The 18,525-nt window shown below is 36.7% G+C and overlaps 2 protein-coding genes across 2 annotated transcripts in view; both read right to left on the reverse strand.

Moving 5' to 3' along the window:
- LOC308176735 (uncharacterized protein) overlaps positions 1-1,437 on the reverse strand; it is a 92,270-nt gene extending 90,833 nt beyond the window's left edge. Inside the window, exon 1 of the mRNA XM_080552866.1 lies at positions 976-1,437. Coding sequence (XP_080408992.1) covers positions 976-981 — 6 coding nt within the window. The 5' untranslated portion in view covers positions 982-1,437. The remainder of the gene's footprint in view (positions 1-975) is intronic.
- Positions 1,438-6,741: 5,304 nt separating this feature from the next.
- The window catches only part of LOC308176724 (uncharacterized protein), a 297,961-nt gene continuing 286,177 nt past the window's right edge, over positions 6,742-18,525 (reverse strand). The window contains exons 11-14 of the mRNA XM_080552845.1: positions 12,534-12,591; positions 11,520-11,653; positions 9,462-9,600; positions 6,742-8,292 (exon numbers count right to left, since the gene is read on the reverse strand). The gene's annotated coding sequence lies outside the window, so the exon portion shown is untranslated. The remainder of the gene's footprint in view (positions 8,293-9,461; positions 9,601-11,519; positions 11,654-12,533; positions 12,592-18,525) is intronic.

The following is an 18,525-nucleotide window of genomic DNA, read 5'->3' on the forward strand; positions in this document are numbered from 1 at the left end:
AACTGCATTTTGTAGATCAGCCCCCATTCGGGATTAAAGCAAACAAGTTTTGAGCTCCTAGCCGGTATTTTTAATTGGATTTTAGAAATCTTCATTTGGATGCCTAAGAAGGAGCTAAAAATTATGCAGTTCCAGTTACCCAAATATCCAGTTTAAGGCCCCCTTTGTAAGTGTCTGTTTAAATATGATATATGACTCAAAATTGAGCTCTTTGGGAAGAGCTGAAAAAAACTCTTCCCAATTTCTGCCCTCTCTACCATAAAATAATACTCTACCACACCACTAGTAATTGAGAATTATCTACCTTTTCTTTATATGAGCACATCCATAGTAAACGCTATTGTACCCTGACACAGTGGAACTGAGTTTTCCCAGCTAGAAGAGATATGTTTATATGCTGTGCCACAGAATCATGATGCACCTAAACAATACTGTGAAACATTTACCTTTAAAGTAGTTTTACAGATCAGCTTTAAAAAGGTGTTCTTGTTCTTATTTTGTCAACGTATTTCTGTCTTCAGTCAGCCTTACTCAGAGGCTACAATAAATATACTACTTCTAGTATGCAAAGTTATATCTAGGAACCTCCAACCAAAGCTGAACAGCACTTCTGAGGGGAAAGGGACAGTATAAAATAAAAGGATTCGAACTATTCAAGATTCAAACTATCCACTTTAAGGTGGATGAATTTCTGTATAATTAGTGTTACATGGGGTAAACAATTATTACTTATGAACACTAACAGAAGCAGGATGCACAGAAGCTGGTTAATTGTCAGCCTAGCAGTCAGGAACCAAACCAAGCTTAGGAACATTGAGTACCAGCAGAATAAAACAGAAAACAAATCGTGTTTTTCATATTACTGAAAAAGCTGCTTTCCATCAACAAAAGCTCTCTTATTTAAAAAAAAAAAAAAAAGTTTATTCCTAAATGAAATAAAGATTCTTAGCACCTCTCATGTGCAAAAACACTTACTTTCATTCAGTTCTGGAGTACCATAACAGGTGGGGTCCCAGTAGACACACAGGCATGTTATGATCATTGGCAATTATTTAACCTTATGCTAATAAACGATCTTATGCAGTAAGGTATAATTATTCCTGTTGCACAAGTTCATGATGATAGCTTACAAGTATTTCAGATAAAAAAAAAAATTTGAAAAAAATCATATTTTGAGGAACACCAGGAAGGAATGGGATCATGTAACATCTAAGCAAGAGAATTCCGAGCTTGTTTTAAAATCAGAATGTTGTCATTTTTGCTTAGTTCAGAATAGTCTCTGGATAAGCCACATAGAACTTTTTTTAATACCTTAACAAGGAAACATCATTCTATGTAAGTATGTAACAAGCACATTCAGACAAAATAAGGCAGTTATTTTAAAAATAAACCAGCTACCAATCAGATGCAAGCAGTTAACTTGGCTTTCTGTGTTCATTTACTTACAGCTCTTCACGTCTTTATTTAATATTAACCATACAGCTGCTGACTCCCAAATAAGTTCAAGCTGACTGTGCCAGGTGATAGTGGTTTCAGGTCTGCTTACTTTGACTTGGCTGTTATATTCAAGCACACACCTGGTTGGAGGTAAGTAATTTGTTTAACATGATTCAAGCTTTATCAAACATTTCAGATTTTTATTTCCTATAGGTCTTTTCTCAAATAAATATTTATGGCTTTCTGAATAGCTGAGTGTCAGTGCTTATAAATATGTGGTCTCATTGCTCATACATTTTTGTACATTTTGGTTATTACTTTTGTTGTCAACCATTTAAGGTGAGCTGCTTGGGTTTTACTGTGCGTTTTGTAAATGCTTAATGCTTCACAGACAAGTAATGCAAGTACCCTAAAATCAACAAAATCAACTAAGACTTGACTATAAATAACACACAGAGTATGGAAGATACACCACCTTTTCTGCTGCGAGTCCAGCTCTTGCTGTCCCCTCTGCTTCCTCACACCACGCAGCCTGTACATAGATATTACGACTTCAGGAGCATCCAAAATCCACTGGCCACACTGAGCTCTGCCAAGATAACCTAGGGCACAAACATAATAAAGTATTTCCTCTATTATGCAGCCAAATCCTATAGGTTGCATAAAAAAGATGCAACTTTCTTTTGATTTGAAAAGGACCAACAACTTTTCCAAATTCCAAGCAGTCTTGGCTGCAGCACACATACAAACAGGACTTGCAGTGAAGGTACGTTTCATGCGCTGAGTCTCTGGTAATACAGAGGTACTGATTAGCACTATGTGAAGGGTCTCCAAAATGCTTAGGACAGGTGCACAATCAGCTGAGCACATACCTCTAGTAAAATACTTGTCACAAGAGTTTAGGAAAGTTGTCGTTACTGCAAGTTAGAGTCATCATGGGACTCATCTAATGACTGCTGAAGTCAATAGAAACACAGGCCAAGGGCAAGGGACATTGGCTTCATTAAGACTCCCAGTCAATCTTAAAAGATACTCCAAAGATTCTTCTGCAGTCTTTTATAGCCTTTGTTCAAATATGTATTTAGTCAATAAATTAGGGTGTCAAGTTGCAATCCTTTAGAACAATCAGTTCTTTTTCAGATGAATGATACAGCAATTTCTTAAAGGCAGTTCATACTTGCTTTTATCTCTTGCTACGAGAAGACAAGCCATCAATAAAATTAGCTAATTGGAATAAAGGAAGTTAGACATCGTTTTTCAGTACTTCTCTCTCTAAAGAAAACACCCTGAAAAAAAATGGTATCCCATATCTTCCTTTTCCTTCCTATTGTATTTTCCTTTATTGCCTTTAAATGAAATTTAACAGGACAAACTTAATGATGATTTTAATTAATAATCTGGAAAAATGATACAGCCAAAGATTTGTGAATGATCACGTGCCCAGTTCAAAACGTGGTATAGTCTAAACTGTACTGCATCAGATAGGATCATCCAGATATTATGCAATAAATCCCTGAGGATCTAGAAAATAGTTGAAATTCTGCTTGCAGTAGCCATAAAGTATTTGAAATCCTCTCATGAAACAAACAAAAACACATACAAAAAAAGAAACACCTACAACTAATTTCTTGTTATTCTTGGTTATTCAAAAAACAAAACAAGCAACACAATATTAAGAAACATATTTAACCTTAAATAAAACATTTTACTTCTGAGCTATTCGTAATCTTAGAGACTACCACTGTAAGGCATAGTCTGCATTTCAACAAATAGAGAAGGAAGTTGGCTGATCAGTTTTAATAAACACTACATTGAAAATGAAGTAAATCCTTCCCATGAAGACAAATTGAAAGCAAGCTAACAACTGGAAATATTGTGATATAAGCCTTGAAATCCAAAAGTGAGCCCAAGTAATAAAGAAAACCTTATGGGAATAAGGAATATTAATCCCCAAACCATCTATAGGCTCAGTAAGGACGTGATTTACATCTTTGCTAAAACCATTGTTTTCTATAGAACATTACAGGATTAGCTTCAGATGGAATTTCTCCTGGTGAGATATATCATGGCATTGCATGAGCATAGAAAACACTTTTTAATATTACAAAACAAAACAAAAAAACTTTTTTTCGGTCTACATGCCCACTTGTAAATTCAATCTCTTTTATGTTGCTTACAAAAATGTGCCTCCTTTCAGGGCAACCTAGCTGAATTCCAACTTACACATGTATTTATTGAAAGAAGTACAGGAATAACAACTGTTCTTTTGTCTCTGTGAGAAAAGGCTGCCTAGAGCCAATTATTGTTTATCATTCCAGATACACATTTTATGATCACTGTGTTAAACAAAAAAAATGTTTAAGAGTAAGGAGCCAATTTAATATCTTCAAGTCCAAACCACATAGGAAAGGATCCCTTACTTGTATTTTATGTTGCTCAGTCTAATTGTTAGGTTTTATTAATTTTGCATGCTAAGCTTGAAACATTAGGCACAGGTTTCTCCTTGGGAGAGCAGCAAAGCTAAAAACAGCACAAGCACCAGAGGAAACTGTGTTTATAATTGCTCTGTTTCTTAGTTGGACTTTGTCAGCTCAACTTGGGTGGCAGAATGACATGGAGAGAAAAAGCTCACTTTGATTTGGAAAAGGTTGTTTGCAGGTGTCAAAACAAAGTCTACCAGGAAACCAAGGGAAAAATTAAATGCTGTGAGCCATTATTGCAGGTGTGCTCTAGCGAAAATTATTGTCCTTTTGTTTTTGCTTCTGTAACTACGCTGTGCAGTTGAGGCCAAATGTTGGAAGAAATTTAAAATACTGTAAGCTTACAGTGAAACTCAAATTTAAATTTCTTGATCCAAAATAGATTAGAAATTATTCATCCTTCTCACTAAAGGCAGGAATACAATGCAGGCCAATAACGAACGAGCACTAAGGACTGAACATGCAAGAAGCAGCATTTCTGACACTGCATGGGTCTAACTTAGAGCATTTAATGAACAGCCACCTTAGAGGCTGTCTGCAAGCAGTTAGTGTGCATTGGCAATACATCTCCCCACACAGAAGAAAACACTTCTGCCATGCTCGGAGGGGCACATCAGCGGCTGCACCTGCTGAAGCCATCCCCCAGCAAGCAGGCACCAGGCTCGTGCTGGCTCCCTGGCCCCAGCACTGCTCAGCCAGGCTCTCAAACGGCCGGGGAGACCCCTGGCTTACTGGAGGTGGTCTCCATGCTGTCCTGCTCAAATCTGGGTGTAGGTTTGGGACAGAGGGACTCCTACTCTGGTTTCATCTAGAGGCCATATCGGAACATGGGAAAAAAAGACATCTGCGGATTTTTTTGAGGACGTTGGCTGGAAAAGTTGTTTTGTGGAAAAATTGTTCCTACCATTCCACAGCTAGGCTCTGGATTAGGATACAGACTGCCTTTTCCTGGCTCTTATGCATGTATGTTTGATTACAACATAGATTTTATATGGGGAGAAAAAAGGTCTGCTGGAATTGGGATTTGGAGACCTTCATGCAATCAGATTGATATGGATTCAAAATGATTAAATGATGAATAATGAAGTGCTCCTTTGCTTCCTTCAGAGCCTGACTTCTTGTTAAATATCATCATCTAGTAGATCTACTTTGGGGTTACTGAGAATACAAGTGACAGTGTAGAAGGTTCATAAAAAATATAAGGTAATACCATTGGTAGCTAGACACTGTGTTACCAGTTTGGGAACAAATATAACACCTCCAACAACCACCAAACTTTTCCTGACAGAAGAGTATCAGCAGAAATGAAAGAGAGAGAAACGGAACAGGAGGATGAAGGGGCAAGATGAGAGCATTCTTGGTATGAATTAATATGGATGTCCAAGTTTCTGCAACAGTGATATACTGCAAATAGGCCTGAATGCTAAATGTGACTCTCTCAACAACAGAGATTTATTAGTGCCTGCGCTGCATTGTGTGCTGTTGGAAGCTATTAATTCTCTACGAAAATCTGGGAGCATCCATGTCCTTTATGAGAAAAGTACCCAAGTCCTTTGCAATGTCTAGGCTCTAAGAAGTGCTTTTGGGAAGTGGAAAAGAAGATGAATTCTGCAAAACAAGCTAAGCTGACCAAGAGAAGACACTTCTTCTCACAAGGCCAATTCAAAGAAATTGAGGGTGTAGGGTATATCCAGTCTATTTATCCTACACTGATAAAGAGTGAAAAGAAAGGGCAGGTGGGAGTTGAATGTGCCAACGGTGAAAATGTTTCCAGTTTAAAAAGTGTATGCCTGTAACCCAAAGTCAGTAAGGGCATGTGGATGTTCTCAAAGATAGAGGTCCTTGTTTCCTCTAGAGTGATATACTTTATTTCTACACATTTATTAAAAGTGGTCCAAATGTCATAAGAAAAAATGTTAATTTCACTTTGTTTCTCTGGCTGAAGGTTGCCATACTTACAGTACACTTCGCCTCAGTAAAGTTCAGGTATCACATGAATGATTTTATGCTGAACTGGCTTCCATAACACCTCACTGTGGATTATAATTAAAAAATACACACAGGCTTCTGTTCCTGAAATATATAAGATATACTGAATACACTGAGCAATCACTCAAAAAAAAAAAAAAAAAAGATTAAATACAAATATACTTCAATAAAATGAAGTATGAGACTTGAATCCACAGGTTCAGAGTTGAATTAAGTTTTAAGTTAGGGTTGTCTTTCTGTATTTGCTTAGCTCAAGATATTTAATTCAGTGCAACACACATTGACTCTCCAGAGGTATTCATAACAGTAAATTACTTTAGTTGTCTATAATGCTGTAACTGGAGGAGTTGATATATCACAGGTGTCCCTAAATGCCCTTCCCTAAAGTACACAAAAACTGGAAATCTACTGTCAGCTTCCTTATCTATACCAAAGCCATTGAACTAGCCCAATTCCATTAGGTCTAAACTGATAGTTTTAATTCAAAGTACATTTTTATAACCTTATTTATAATAAGAATAAAACAAAATGGTCAGAAAAATAAAAAATTAATTTCTACAACCTACTCTTCCTTAAACTCGAAAGAAAATTGGAACAATCAAGGAGTATAAAAGAGTTTCATATCTTTTCTGAACAAAAAAACACATCGGTGACCAGCAGCCAGAATTCTAAACCAATGCAAAACCCTACAACTGCCTTTGAAAGACAACAAAATTTGTGCACATACTAGTTAAAAGTTTTACTTACTGTTGATGTAACAGGGCAAAAATCAAAGTAATCCCCATCATAGATAGGGCCATTTTCTTCATTAAACCTGCATACCTGTAATTACATGATTTCTTTATATTAACAGGGAGTTTTACATCATATTTTCTACATATCCAGATATCATCAGGACAGGTGTTAAAGGTTTACTGCTTTCCAAGCAGAGTTATCATTTACCTGATGGTGAGCTGACGTGTGATTTCTAGTTGCAAGGAACCCTAAATTATTAATAGTGTAGCTGGGCACTCACTCAGATGGGTACCACCTCAATGCTGTGTTATGGTAGCCACTAGGAGCACCACAGCTTACTTTTAATGTTCCGTCTTTAAACACTTTCATTGATATACTGGAAATCAGTATGAATAACCTCAGAAAACAAAATATTTTTTTGGATTACACTGATACTCTATCATTCCATTATTAAAACTTTTTACCTCGCATCTATATTAGAAACATTATGCATTCTGCCCCTATATTGAGAGAACTCGAGACACCTCTCACTTAGAAAGGATTTTTTGCTACGTTAATAGCTTTTTGTCATGCAGCACACCAAAGAAAATGATCTACAACAATCGAACCACAGTTACGACAGGTGGACAACCTGTGGCATATTAAAAACTGTAGCTGAAATGGCTTTAAAATTTATAGCTTAATTATAAAAACACAATTTAAAGCTCATAACAGGGAAGCAGAGGCAGGCACTTTGAAGTTCCTTTCAGTTCAGCAAAATTTACTTCAATTAAGACTGCAGAAATAAGCTATAAAGAAAGTTCAGCAATACTTTGAGGTCTACTTTATGTCCAACACCTTTATGTATATTTTTACTCACGGCAACTGCCATGAAACTCTAACAGCTCTCTACAGCCGTCCAGGCAGCTGGGTCGCCATTGCCTGGACACATAATGGTAGGAAGATGGCATTCACCAGGGTTCATTGGTACTCCAGTCACACAACAGACTTGTGGCTATGTCATGATCCAGCCTTGTATTAGAAACAGAACAGAAAGCCTTAACCCTTACACTTCAAGTTCTTTTATACCAAATTCTCCACTAAACACTACAAAACATACCATCATTTGTGCTGTATTCACGCAAATGCACAGTATAAAAATGAAAGCAAGCCAGCATCATGTCGCAAGACCTGGCTCCCACTGAAGCCTATACTGTTACCAGAAAACACCTCTGAAAATAGACCAGCCATGACAGTACATTCCTGTCTTTCCATAATGCTCAGGCAAGTTAAAGCACTGCATAAAACAGTAGATTTCAAACACCCTCACAGTTAGAAAATATTGGAAGTGAAATATCAATGACATTTCTAAAAAGCAGTTGAGTGCCTTGGTTTATGGAATAGAACCTCGTCATTAGTTGGAGAATCCTCTCATCACTAAGCATGGGACCTTATGAAGGTTTATATGCAAGGCTGCTTTGTTCCCGAGGCATCACAGTTGCTACCAACAGTGGCATTTCAGGACACCAGTATTTGGATGACAGCGCTTACAATATTACTGAAATGGGCTCTTTTTGCTCAGGAGTACGTACATGTACAAGGAGATATGTGGAGTGCGGGAATTAACACAGGTAAGCTTTTAGTCCAGGGCTGTACAGAGGATAGCACATTGCTTGTGGGGAAGAGAAAAGGGGAAAGCAGCTACTTACTATATTATCTGGTTGTTACTTTTTTAAGTTTTTATTTGTTTGCAATTTCAGAAATATAATTAACAGTCCCCAGGCAAAACTGAAGAGGTGAAATACTAATGGAAATTTTAATCTTCAGCATAAAAATCAAAAGCATTTGAATACCCTATATACACATATATCCATTATTTAACACTTGAGACCAATTCAAATGTAGTATTTTCTTACCACCTAGGTCTCCATTTCTTTCTACAGTAAAATCATTTCAGCAATTCCATTTCTATGCCCACCTTCCCCTTTGAGAGACATTATATTGGTGTCATGTTTGTAGAGGTAAGAATAATAATCTTAAACCTCCGGGTTTGATTTGTGATGAGCATGGGGCAGGTGGGATATTTCTATCTTAGATTTATTTTTTTAGGTTATGGTCCTTACAAGAAAAGTAAAAACATTCTGGAATCCTCATATGAAAGTTCAAGCTGCTTCAAGAGAGCTACTTTACCTGCCCTCTTTTTTTTCTCTTTTTTTTTTTTTCTAAGGAGTACTCCAAGATTATTACAACACTGCAATGTTTTCCGGTTACATTTTACCTTGTCTAGTACAAATATTCTGGGGAAAAAAAACAAAACAATTTCAAATATTCTGTGATTTGATGATTCGGTGAATGGATCAGTGATTCACAGATACACATTATTTTGTGGTATTTTCCCTTGTTGAACTCCAGTCATACCCCTTATTTTTGGAGGATATATAGTATCATATAATAGGTTGTGCATGAGAAGGGAGCTCTCCTCTAAATTCCACAGTCCACAATGTGATTTGGGTCTAAGCTATATACATGTAAATATATATACATACATTTTTATATATACTTCATATATTAGCCAGACACATTTAAGCTGATTGCCCTACAGAAAAGTCATCAATTACAGCTAGGGCAGTACCCATTTGATAGCTGAGAATGTACCACTGACCATTTATCCTTCATTTCAGGTCTAAGGTAAGTGTCAAGACTGGCACTGACACCCATCATAAAAGTGGGGGAACAAGAGGCAGAGAAGATTAAAAAAGAAAAAAAAAAAGGCAAAATGAAACAGGAAAAATGAAGGATAAAAATAGAATAAAGAAAAAAAGAAATGGGAAGTATAACAACTTCACCGCAGGTGTGAATTGCTGTTCCTTGGTGTTACATCTCAGTAAACAGAATAAATGCTTGTTGTTGTGTGACTGCTTTCCAATCAGTGAGAGCAACGTGCTGTGACTAGTAATGGGTCATCTTTCAGCCTTTCTTTCTATGGGAAAAACACAACGATAATGATGATGACAGACCTGGGCTGAAGAAAGGATGACGACTGGTCCATGAATTCAGTCAGGAAAGTCTCTAACTTTTTAAGTTACAATCATTGTTACAGTTCAAACTGGGTTTTGCAATGCCTAACATGTTTATAAAAAACATTATGGTGTTAATTAACCGTTTGTCCACACCCTTCCTTCTTAAGTAGAAGCACTATCCTTAGCATTCCCAGGACAGTTCTACTTAGGTTGTCATTTATGTTGTAATGTAATAAAATCTTAGAAGAAAGAGTGTGTTTCCTGACAAGGACATGCTAGAGGATCTCATTTCATGGTATGTGCAGGTGCTCTATACTTCCTGTAACTATGCAATTTAGCAAAAAGGCATTTAAATAGATGAAACCAGCACAAGCACTTACACACTTAAAAAAACATGATATGCACTAACAGTATGAAACATCAGCTACAGTAACAAACATTGCAGAAGGCCTGGTTCCATCATCTTGCCCACCACAGATGAGTTTCACTGTCAGTGTTTCTGATTTCTAGTAATGCAGTGTATATTTCGCTTCCTAGCGCAAGGCCACTTTGACTGTGGAGAGCTGCATCATTGCCTAGAGTGGTTAATACCAGCTCAGGGTGCCAACAGGTGATGGGAATTCACAAAACAGAAAAACAGTTTGGTTTTTGATTCCAGCAGTAGCCAACCCTGAGGATTCAGCAGACTGAACAGGGATCAAGGGAAATAGGTAAGTTTTATTTCAGCATTGAAGAGTTATGAGCTATGCTATCACTTGCCATTTCTGATCTGGCCAGAGAGTCCTCACCCCCATTTTTAAACTACTTAAAGTGGCCATTTAGTTTCTTCTCTTAGAAAAAAAATCCAGTGAGAACAGAGTTCTGAATGATACTGAATCAATGTCAAGTACTCAAGTTATTTGTTATACATCAGCATGACAATCAAAAGAAATGGGAATTTCATTCTAGTGATCTCACTAAATCCCGATCTTTGATGCAATAGTCAATTTGTGATTTTAGGGCTGCAATATTCAACTTAACATTTTATTGTTGAGTTTTGAAGTCTTTCCTGTAGATGATGTACTGCAGCCATTCCTTGAGGCCTATAGAAAAGTTGGCAATCACTAGTCTGCTGGTGTATTATGGTATTTCTTATCCCCCAATCAGTATTGTTTTACCATTGTTCTGTGTTATGCTTCCACATTTTGTTTCTCTGTATCTGTAAAGGTAGACATGAAAACAAGTGCTATTTTTCCATCACGGCAACTTACAGCCTCAGATTGCCACCTTAGAGAGAGAAATTGGATGTAAATAATGTCATTTAATGTACCAAATAACATTTATACGCAGTAAAATCCTCCCTTCAGATACTAACTGCCTACTCTCTTTTATAGGCTAACACTTAGCAATTAAGCCACTGAACATCTGGGCTTCTGATCGCTCAGTAATCATTTAAATCAAAAAGAGGATCTACTGAATGCCTCTATGGGTCACAATGTGGAAGAAAAGCCCAAAGCAAAATATCTGTGGCGTGTACAGAAGGGCACATTCTGAAAACAGCTGATGCCTCTTATTCAAAATTTACTAAAGCAGTGTGGGAAGCTGAGAATCCTGATGATTTATGTGGATAAATAACTTAGTGAGATGCAAAGGTTTGCACATCTTTATTACAATAAAACAACACCTGGTGCCCTTTTGTTACCATCTGCATGTTCAAGATAATTTGGTCAGCATTATTGGCTTGGAAGATAGCCAACGAGTCAAATTATTCACTAAATGATGTGTACGAACAGAGGAATTACAAGCAGGTTTTGAAGTATGCTAAAAACAAATCTTTACAACGTGTTGCTCTCACTGACAGCTAAATGGCAGGAAGAACTGAAGGTACTCTTTGACATACCTGGCTAAACCAAGGTTCCTATAGGACAAATAGGACGTTGCAGTCAACACTTGTCCGTTGTGACTGAATAATCTGTTTGTGAAGCATTTCAAACCCAGGAAGATCTGCGTGTCCGCACTTAAGATTACTAGCCACTTCAGAAAGAAAGACGGAAACAAAATAAAAATAAATAAATAAACCCTGTACTAACTAAAAGAACATTTTCTGATGAAGTTTGCTAGACCCAAAACCCATTCCAAGACCTTTACCATATGGGTAGACCAAGAACAACTGGGAAAGGAGCATAGGGGGTTGCAGAAATGGCACTAGTGGAGGACAAGCACTACTCCAAATTCTCATGGAAACAACTTCTGCACTTTATGTTAGGAGTAAGCTTGCTAGAACTGAGGGAATTAAATAGCATACCGGGGAGTTACTTGTACTAAACAACTTTTCATCAGAAATTGTGAAAGCTATACTTTCTTATGAATGCATGTCAATTGCTTGTATACTCAGGCATAGATCTTAATCTAATACGGAAGCTCCTTAGCACATAAAATTCCACCTATTTGGACCAGACAGATGGGATTTAGGCATTTTTGTCCCTCAGCAACTGTCATGGTCAGAAGCTGGGAGCGGTTGGATTTGTGACCAGAAACCATCACCCACAGGCACAGCACGATTCTGTACCTCTTCCTTATGATGCTGCTTATTGCATCTTTCAGCGATTTACCACATTTTCATGGAAATCAAATGTAAAATGGTAGAAAGAGTCCATGAAATGTCATTAAACACATAATACTTGATTGGATCTATAAATATTTTTATCAACTAGTCCAAGGAAAAATCTGGAAATGTACAGAGGTGAGGTGTCCAATCTAGGATGTGGCTTCTAGCTTGTGGTTGTGTTCTCTCTTTTCCCCTACAAGTAAATTAAGTAGCTGTGGAGTAGCTCAGACCCTTTCACAACCCAGCCACAGACAAGCCAGTTTCTAGCCTGTGGCAGACATTACCCTATCTGTAAAATTGACTTACCTTTTCTAAACACTATTTTTCATGAATTACTGCCCCATCTGCTTCAAAATGCATTGACCTGAAACATGAGATACATGTTAGTAGCCTAGAAGCAATGTTTCATGTTGATATAAAACACAGTGTAGTGAGGCTATTTTCGAGTACAGAAAACCAAAAAATCATAATTTGGGTTTCCTTCAAGAGCTCTTCCAGCAATCTCTTCATAATAAGAAGTGCATTTATATATTCAAAATCTAGTCCTGTAGTTCAAAAGTTAGTTTTGGCTTATCTCCTAAACTATTTAAATGTAAAAGACTTCTAATGTGAAAATTGGCCTCTGTGAATAAAATACAACCAACACTAGATTTTTTTCAGAATTGCTGAAAATCCTACCAAAAAGGAAAGAACACTGCAGTATCTGCCTTTCAGAACACATCTTAGTTCTAGAAACTTGATGGACTCAGAAAGTACCTTACAGTTAAAAAAAAAATCAGCCTTCTTGTATTTTTTGAAAAAAAAAAAAAAAAAGTTTTACAGTAACTTAATCTTAAATACTAACAAAATAAGATATAACAACAGAGTTCTTGGATATCTTGCGGATAATTTGCTTACATGGAATTATTTTAATATTCTAACAGGAAGAAGGAAAGGAAGGAAGAAAAAGAGAAGTGTTTCTTTATCATTAAAGCATGGCTCCGCTGCCCAGATGGAGGATGTAATTGAGCAAATCCACAGTTAGCAGCATTGTAAGTGGGCTCATTTATACCAGCTGAGGATTGGTACAATAAATAATACATATGAAAGACTCAGATACTGTTGGACTATTTAAATTTCACTGAACTTTTTTTCTTTAGATTTCTGAAAAATATAAAGTGGAAACAAAAGAGGCACAGTCTTTTTGTTGCCATGATATTCTGCATAGGAAACTTGTCTCTCTTCCAGTAGCTCCACAGGAATTATGTGAAAAAATGCTCAGATCTCTGATCTTCCTTGTTCATTTTCATGAGAACAGACAATATTGGGGAAACTTGCCAAACACAGAGTTAGCATTTCCTCTTTTCTGTTGTTTTGTTTTGTTTTACCCTTTGAAATAAGGGGCAATCTCAGGCAGTGTTCCCCATCCAACGCTGTTAAATCACACTGCTAAATATGGGTTGTGCAAGTTTCCAGCACTGCCCTGATCCTACTGTGCACAGTGCCCACAGGCACTGGCGCTGCTTGAAAATTAAGTTCTTTAAGCCAGATTAAGGTAAATTTACAAACTGGAATTCAGACAACATCAAAGAATATGATTTAGACAACACTAGTCTCTAAACAATTATAAACCCTAATGTGAAATATACATGCTGAGGAAGAGTTCTCAAACTTAAGCAGCTTCAAAAATTGCTCATGCAACACTGCCAGATGCAGAAGTAAGATTCAGTAGTTGTAACTCAGTCATCTAGGTACAGAAAACCGTTGGTATGGGTTCACTTGAGGTTAACTGGAAAGTCTGGACTCCAGCTTTAGATTATTGAAAGACGTGAAATCTACATTGGAACTGGAATGGACAAATTTCTAAATCTATTTTCATATTCTCCCAAATTAATTCATCACATAGCAGTTTTTAAAATCACAGATACTGTTCAAGACATTTAAAATGCTTTTTTTCAACTGGTCATGCACTGTGCTTTTTCAAATAACCTTTGGAAAATCTCAGTGGCTTAATGTTTTTACATGTACAACAGTAAAATTTGCTGCTGCTTCTTCTTCCTATGGGTGCTTACACCTGAAGGTTAACTTCACCAGATTTTGTCATTTCGTTTATTGACAGGTCTGGCATGACATAATTAAAAGCTTGGGTGATTCGCTGTGGTTTAACATTATCAGAACCAGTCCTACGCAACAGTAAGGAGCACCTTTTATTAACATAACATTGACCACAACAACAGCCTGTAAGATGAAGATGAGCTGAGAATATGAATGAAGACTTACAAATAAATTTTTATATAAAAAAGTGTTTGCATCTTGAAAGCGTGAAAGGTTTGTTAGATGGCATAGCAAGCACTTCTCAAAAGTGACTGTACCTAATAGAGGTTTCCACTTCACTCTTAAAAACAAAACAAAACAAAAAAAGGACATTTTCATCCTAAAGTGTCAGCTGATACTCTAAGCACTACTAGCACTTCATTGGTATCAGCAGGGTTTCTGGCTACCACAAGGATTATTTATGGAGATCTTGATGAAACAGGCCCAGGAATCCTAAACCTGTTTACTCACAAAAGTAAAGATAAGACTGTACTCACTGGCACAGTATTTACCCATAAGACTAGAAGCTGAAGATGTGTTTACAGGATCAAAACCCATAAACACCTACCACCTATTCGTAACTAGTAAAAACACCGTAATTTTTTTTCTATTTTAAAATGATAATACGATTCACAAACATAAGACTTACATTATAGAACAATGAATCTCTGGTGTCACACTAATTAAAAAGCTAGTATTACATTACTTCCTCAAGGGCTCATTTTATAATTTTTAGGATTATAGCACATTGATTAATTTATACAAGTTTTTAATCCCCTAGTATTTAATGAAGTCTAGGAACTTGGGAACGTGTGTATAATTTAGATTTGTGTAATTTTATTACATAGGAGAAAAGTTAAACTGGTCATGTACTACTTCATGTAGAAAAGTGTCTGAGCACACCAGTTCAACCATCAGCCTATTAACCATTTGCAATGAAACATTTGAGTCTAAATTAATTCTAGGGTTATTAGATTATTTTTCAGCTTGCTAAGGACTCCAACAAGCATTGCTTGTCTTATGTGCTTGTCAACTGCCTTTTAATTAGCTACTGTGTAACAACTGAGCACAGTGGGAAACTAATATCTGTTCAAGTTATCTTCCATATCATTTAGAGCGCCTTGAAAATGACATTGTCATTATCCTGTACAGCCTCAGATTTACCCATTCTGGCACATCAAGTTAAAATAGCATGATGCAAATAGAGGTTCATAAATGCACCGCAACTAAACACAAGGGGAACAAGCAAAATGAGCTGTTGAAGAAAAAATCTTCTATAGAGATAAAATTCTGAGCTGGGCTTTGGTCTAGTTCATTTTTACAGACTCCAAAATGCAGCTCGGTCACCTCTAAACCCACCTACAAATCACAGGCTCACAAAAAAAGATTATTATTTTTTTAAATCTTCCATATAAAGTGTAAAAATTCCCAAAAGCTGGAGTTTTGGGAAACATAACCCTAAAATCTAACGCCAAGTCTTACAACTTTTTCATGGGGCAACAAGACAAAGCCAAAAAATTCCCAGGCACTGAATCTTACTGGGCCTTACAGTAGGTCAGGGGCTGACTCAACTCGGGGTGTTAATCAAGGGAAACAGGAAATTTCTGGACATTTGGAGTGTATTTTCTGGTCCAGTGATGCCTACAAAGAAATATTACAGTCTCCAGCTCTCTCCAAAGAGTAGATATAAAGAAAGGAGACTGCTTATTTAAAGTACTGAGATAAGATTATTATGGGGGTGGAGGAGGGCACACAGCTCTATTTATAATGGCACTTCCAGACTCCAAAGTCTTTTCACTTATGTGAGAAACCAAGTTTCATTCTTCTGTGTTTTCTTCATGGAAGACCCTGTCTGAGAAAATTACTGAGATTTTTCTCACACTTTGGATGTTCCAAGCTGTGAGAAATAAGGAAGAGAAAATAAAATAGAAAAATAGAAAATGAAAGGAATAAACTTGCACTGTCACAAGTGCAAGTTGAGCTGACCAGGGAATCTTCTTAAATTTCAGATTTATGAACAATCCTGTAGCAACATGTTGCACAGATTGTTTTTTTTTTGTTATGTGTTGGTTTTATAGAGCGTCCTTCTTTATTTTCTCTTTCTCTTTAATTTGGAATTACTACATTTACATGATAATAAGGAATTTTAAAAAGACACATGAATGTTAGTTAAATAATAACTGGAATTAATAAGCACTTTAGTCTGCAATCTGAGAGTTCAGGATTTGCATTGTCCTTCACATCACTTTTCTATCTGGCAGCATCTCAACACTGCCTTCACCAACTAAACATGGCAGCTGTCTAGATGGGTATTGACAAAGACATTTTCAGTTGTATTTATGTTTTCCAAACAAGTGAGCTAGCATGATATAAAACACTACTTAACGCCTTGCCCAGATACAACTTAACACTGTTTTTACTCAGGAGAATACCTACATTAAGACAGGAACAGCTTCTGCGTTGGTGAAGGTGGTAAGTTGTCTCTACGTGATAAAAGATGTTCCAAAACCTAATAATTAACTCAAGTTAGCAGACTATTTAAAGAAAATCCCTTTCTGTTACTATTTTAAAAAGATCTAACACTGACAGTAATGCTAAAAATTACTTTAGTGCCAGAAAGTACTCAGCTGTAAACCATTTGTCACCTCTTGTAGAGGAAGCACCTTTATATTATTAAGTACCTAGGTTTATTTCAATGCATAGTGTAGTACTAGGCAGGGAGGTAATTACACAGCAGGGAGAAATGTGTCTGTGAAGGCAGTGGGAAGAAAAGGCATTATTTGTTTCAACTCCCCACAATTATATTCATTTTCTAAATGTCTTTGAAAATCTTCCTGACCTGTCATGTTTCTACCTCAGACAGCTGAAAATGATGAGGGTCTGAGTTAAGAGTCATGCTTTCCTTTGACAGTGAGGCACACAGTGTAAAGACAATGATAATTTTCAGCTCAATGTCTCGGGGAGCTGAGATACAGTACATGTGGTAGTGAAACAAGGCTTCACTGTAACAGCTTTTACTTGCTATTTACAACTTCGAACTTTCAATATGTACATACTTTCAAAATTAAATTCTCCATAATTTCCTTCTTGTTTTTTTGCATTTAAAATGGAAAATAATTACTTGTAAAGTGGAAGATGCAGAAATGATGCCTGAGCAATGCTGTAAATCCTTTCCTCACCCATATGCATTTGCGGAAAATTATCTGTTTCTGTGGTGCAATTTAGCAAATCAAATATATGGAATATATGCAGTATGGGAACTGCAGAAGCTCTCAGATTAAAAAATTTATATATTAGGTATTATTCTTTAGGTTTCCATTACAAATTCCATACATCCTTTTGTAGTGCTATACATTCTCAGCCTCTCCCTCACTATTTGCTTGTTATCTTTTTGCTACCTCTTATTGTTCAGCTTTGTCTAGTTCACCCCAAATACACAGCACGGTATCTGTCACACATCCTGTTCAAAAATGCTGGGCAACAGTGCCATTCCTTCCACACGTGCCATCACTGTAGGATCATTTACTGAATCAAGTGGCTCTATGTCCATACTGCAATACTGGCACGTTCATCAGGTTGAACTAGGGAACCATTTCTTTAACTGTATGGAACATTACAGGAGCTGACAATTTCTTTGCTTTAGTATGTTTTACTTCTATTGTAACACCTATATAAGGGTAAGTGATACTGGCTGTGATGTTCAGCCAAGACTGCCTAGATACTTTCTGTCATAAAACCCTGCTTTAGCTGCTTATAGGTTTCTACACTTTAATTGCTCAGACTGACACTTTCCATTCCAAGCTGATGTCTGCCTCAGGCTAATTTTATTTTATTTTATTTTATTTTTGGTTAAGTTTCAGAAAAAAATAATTCTGCTTTTTCAGAGAAGAATATAGTGGAGAATACATTGTTCTTACACTGGTAAATTTTGCCATTTTATTGAGCAATTGTAGTATTCTACGCTTTATTCTAAGCTTTAGAATAGCGACAATGTTGTACTTCAAGTAAATGTATGAAGAAGCTGGAAAATGTATCCAAATTTAGACAACCTAAGAGTTTGGTGGGAATTTCAGATAGAACGCTTCAAATGACTGAATTGCTCATGCTGCAAATTGAAGCATTCAGAAGTCAGGAGTGACAGAACTAAGGAATAAGCAGCAGCTTTCCCCTGATTCTGATTACATGTCATATAGCCTTGTATTTCATAATTTAGAAGCACAGGTGA

The sequence above is a fragment of the Anser brachyrhynchus genome (assembly GCF_964034855.1).
Source record: "Anser brachyrhynchus genome assembly, chromosome: 12".
NCBI lineage: Eukaryota > Metazoa > Chordata > Aves > Anseriformes > Anatidae > Anser > Anser brachyrhynchus.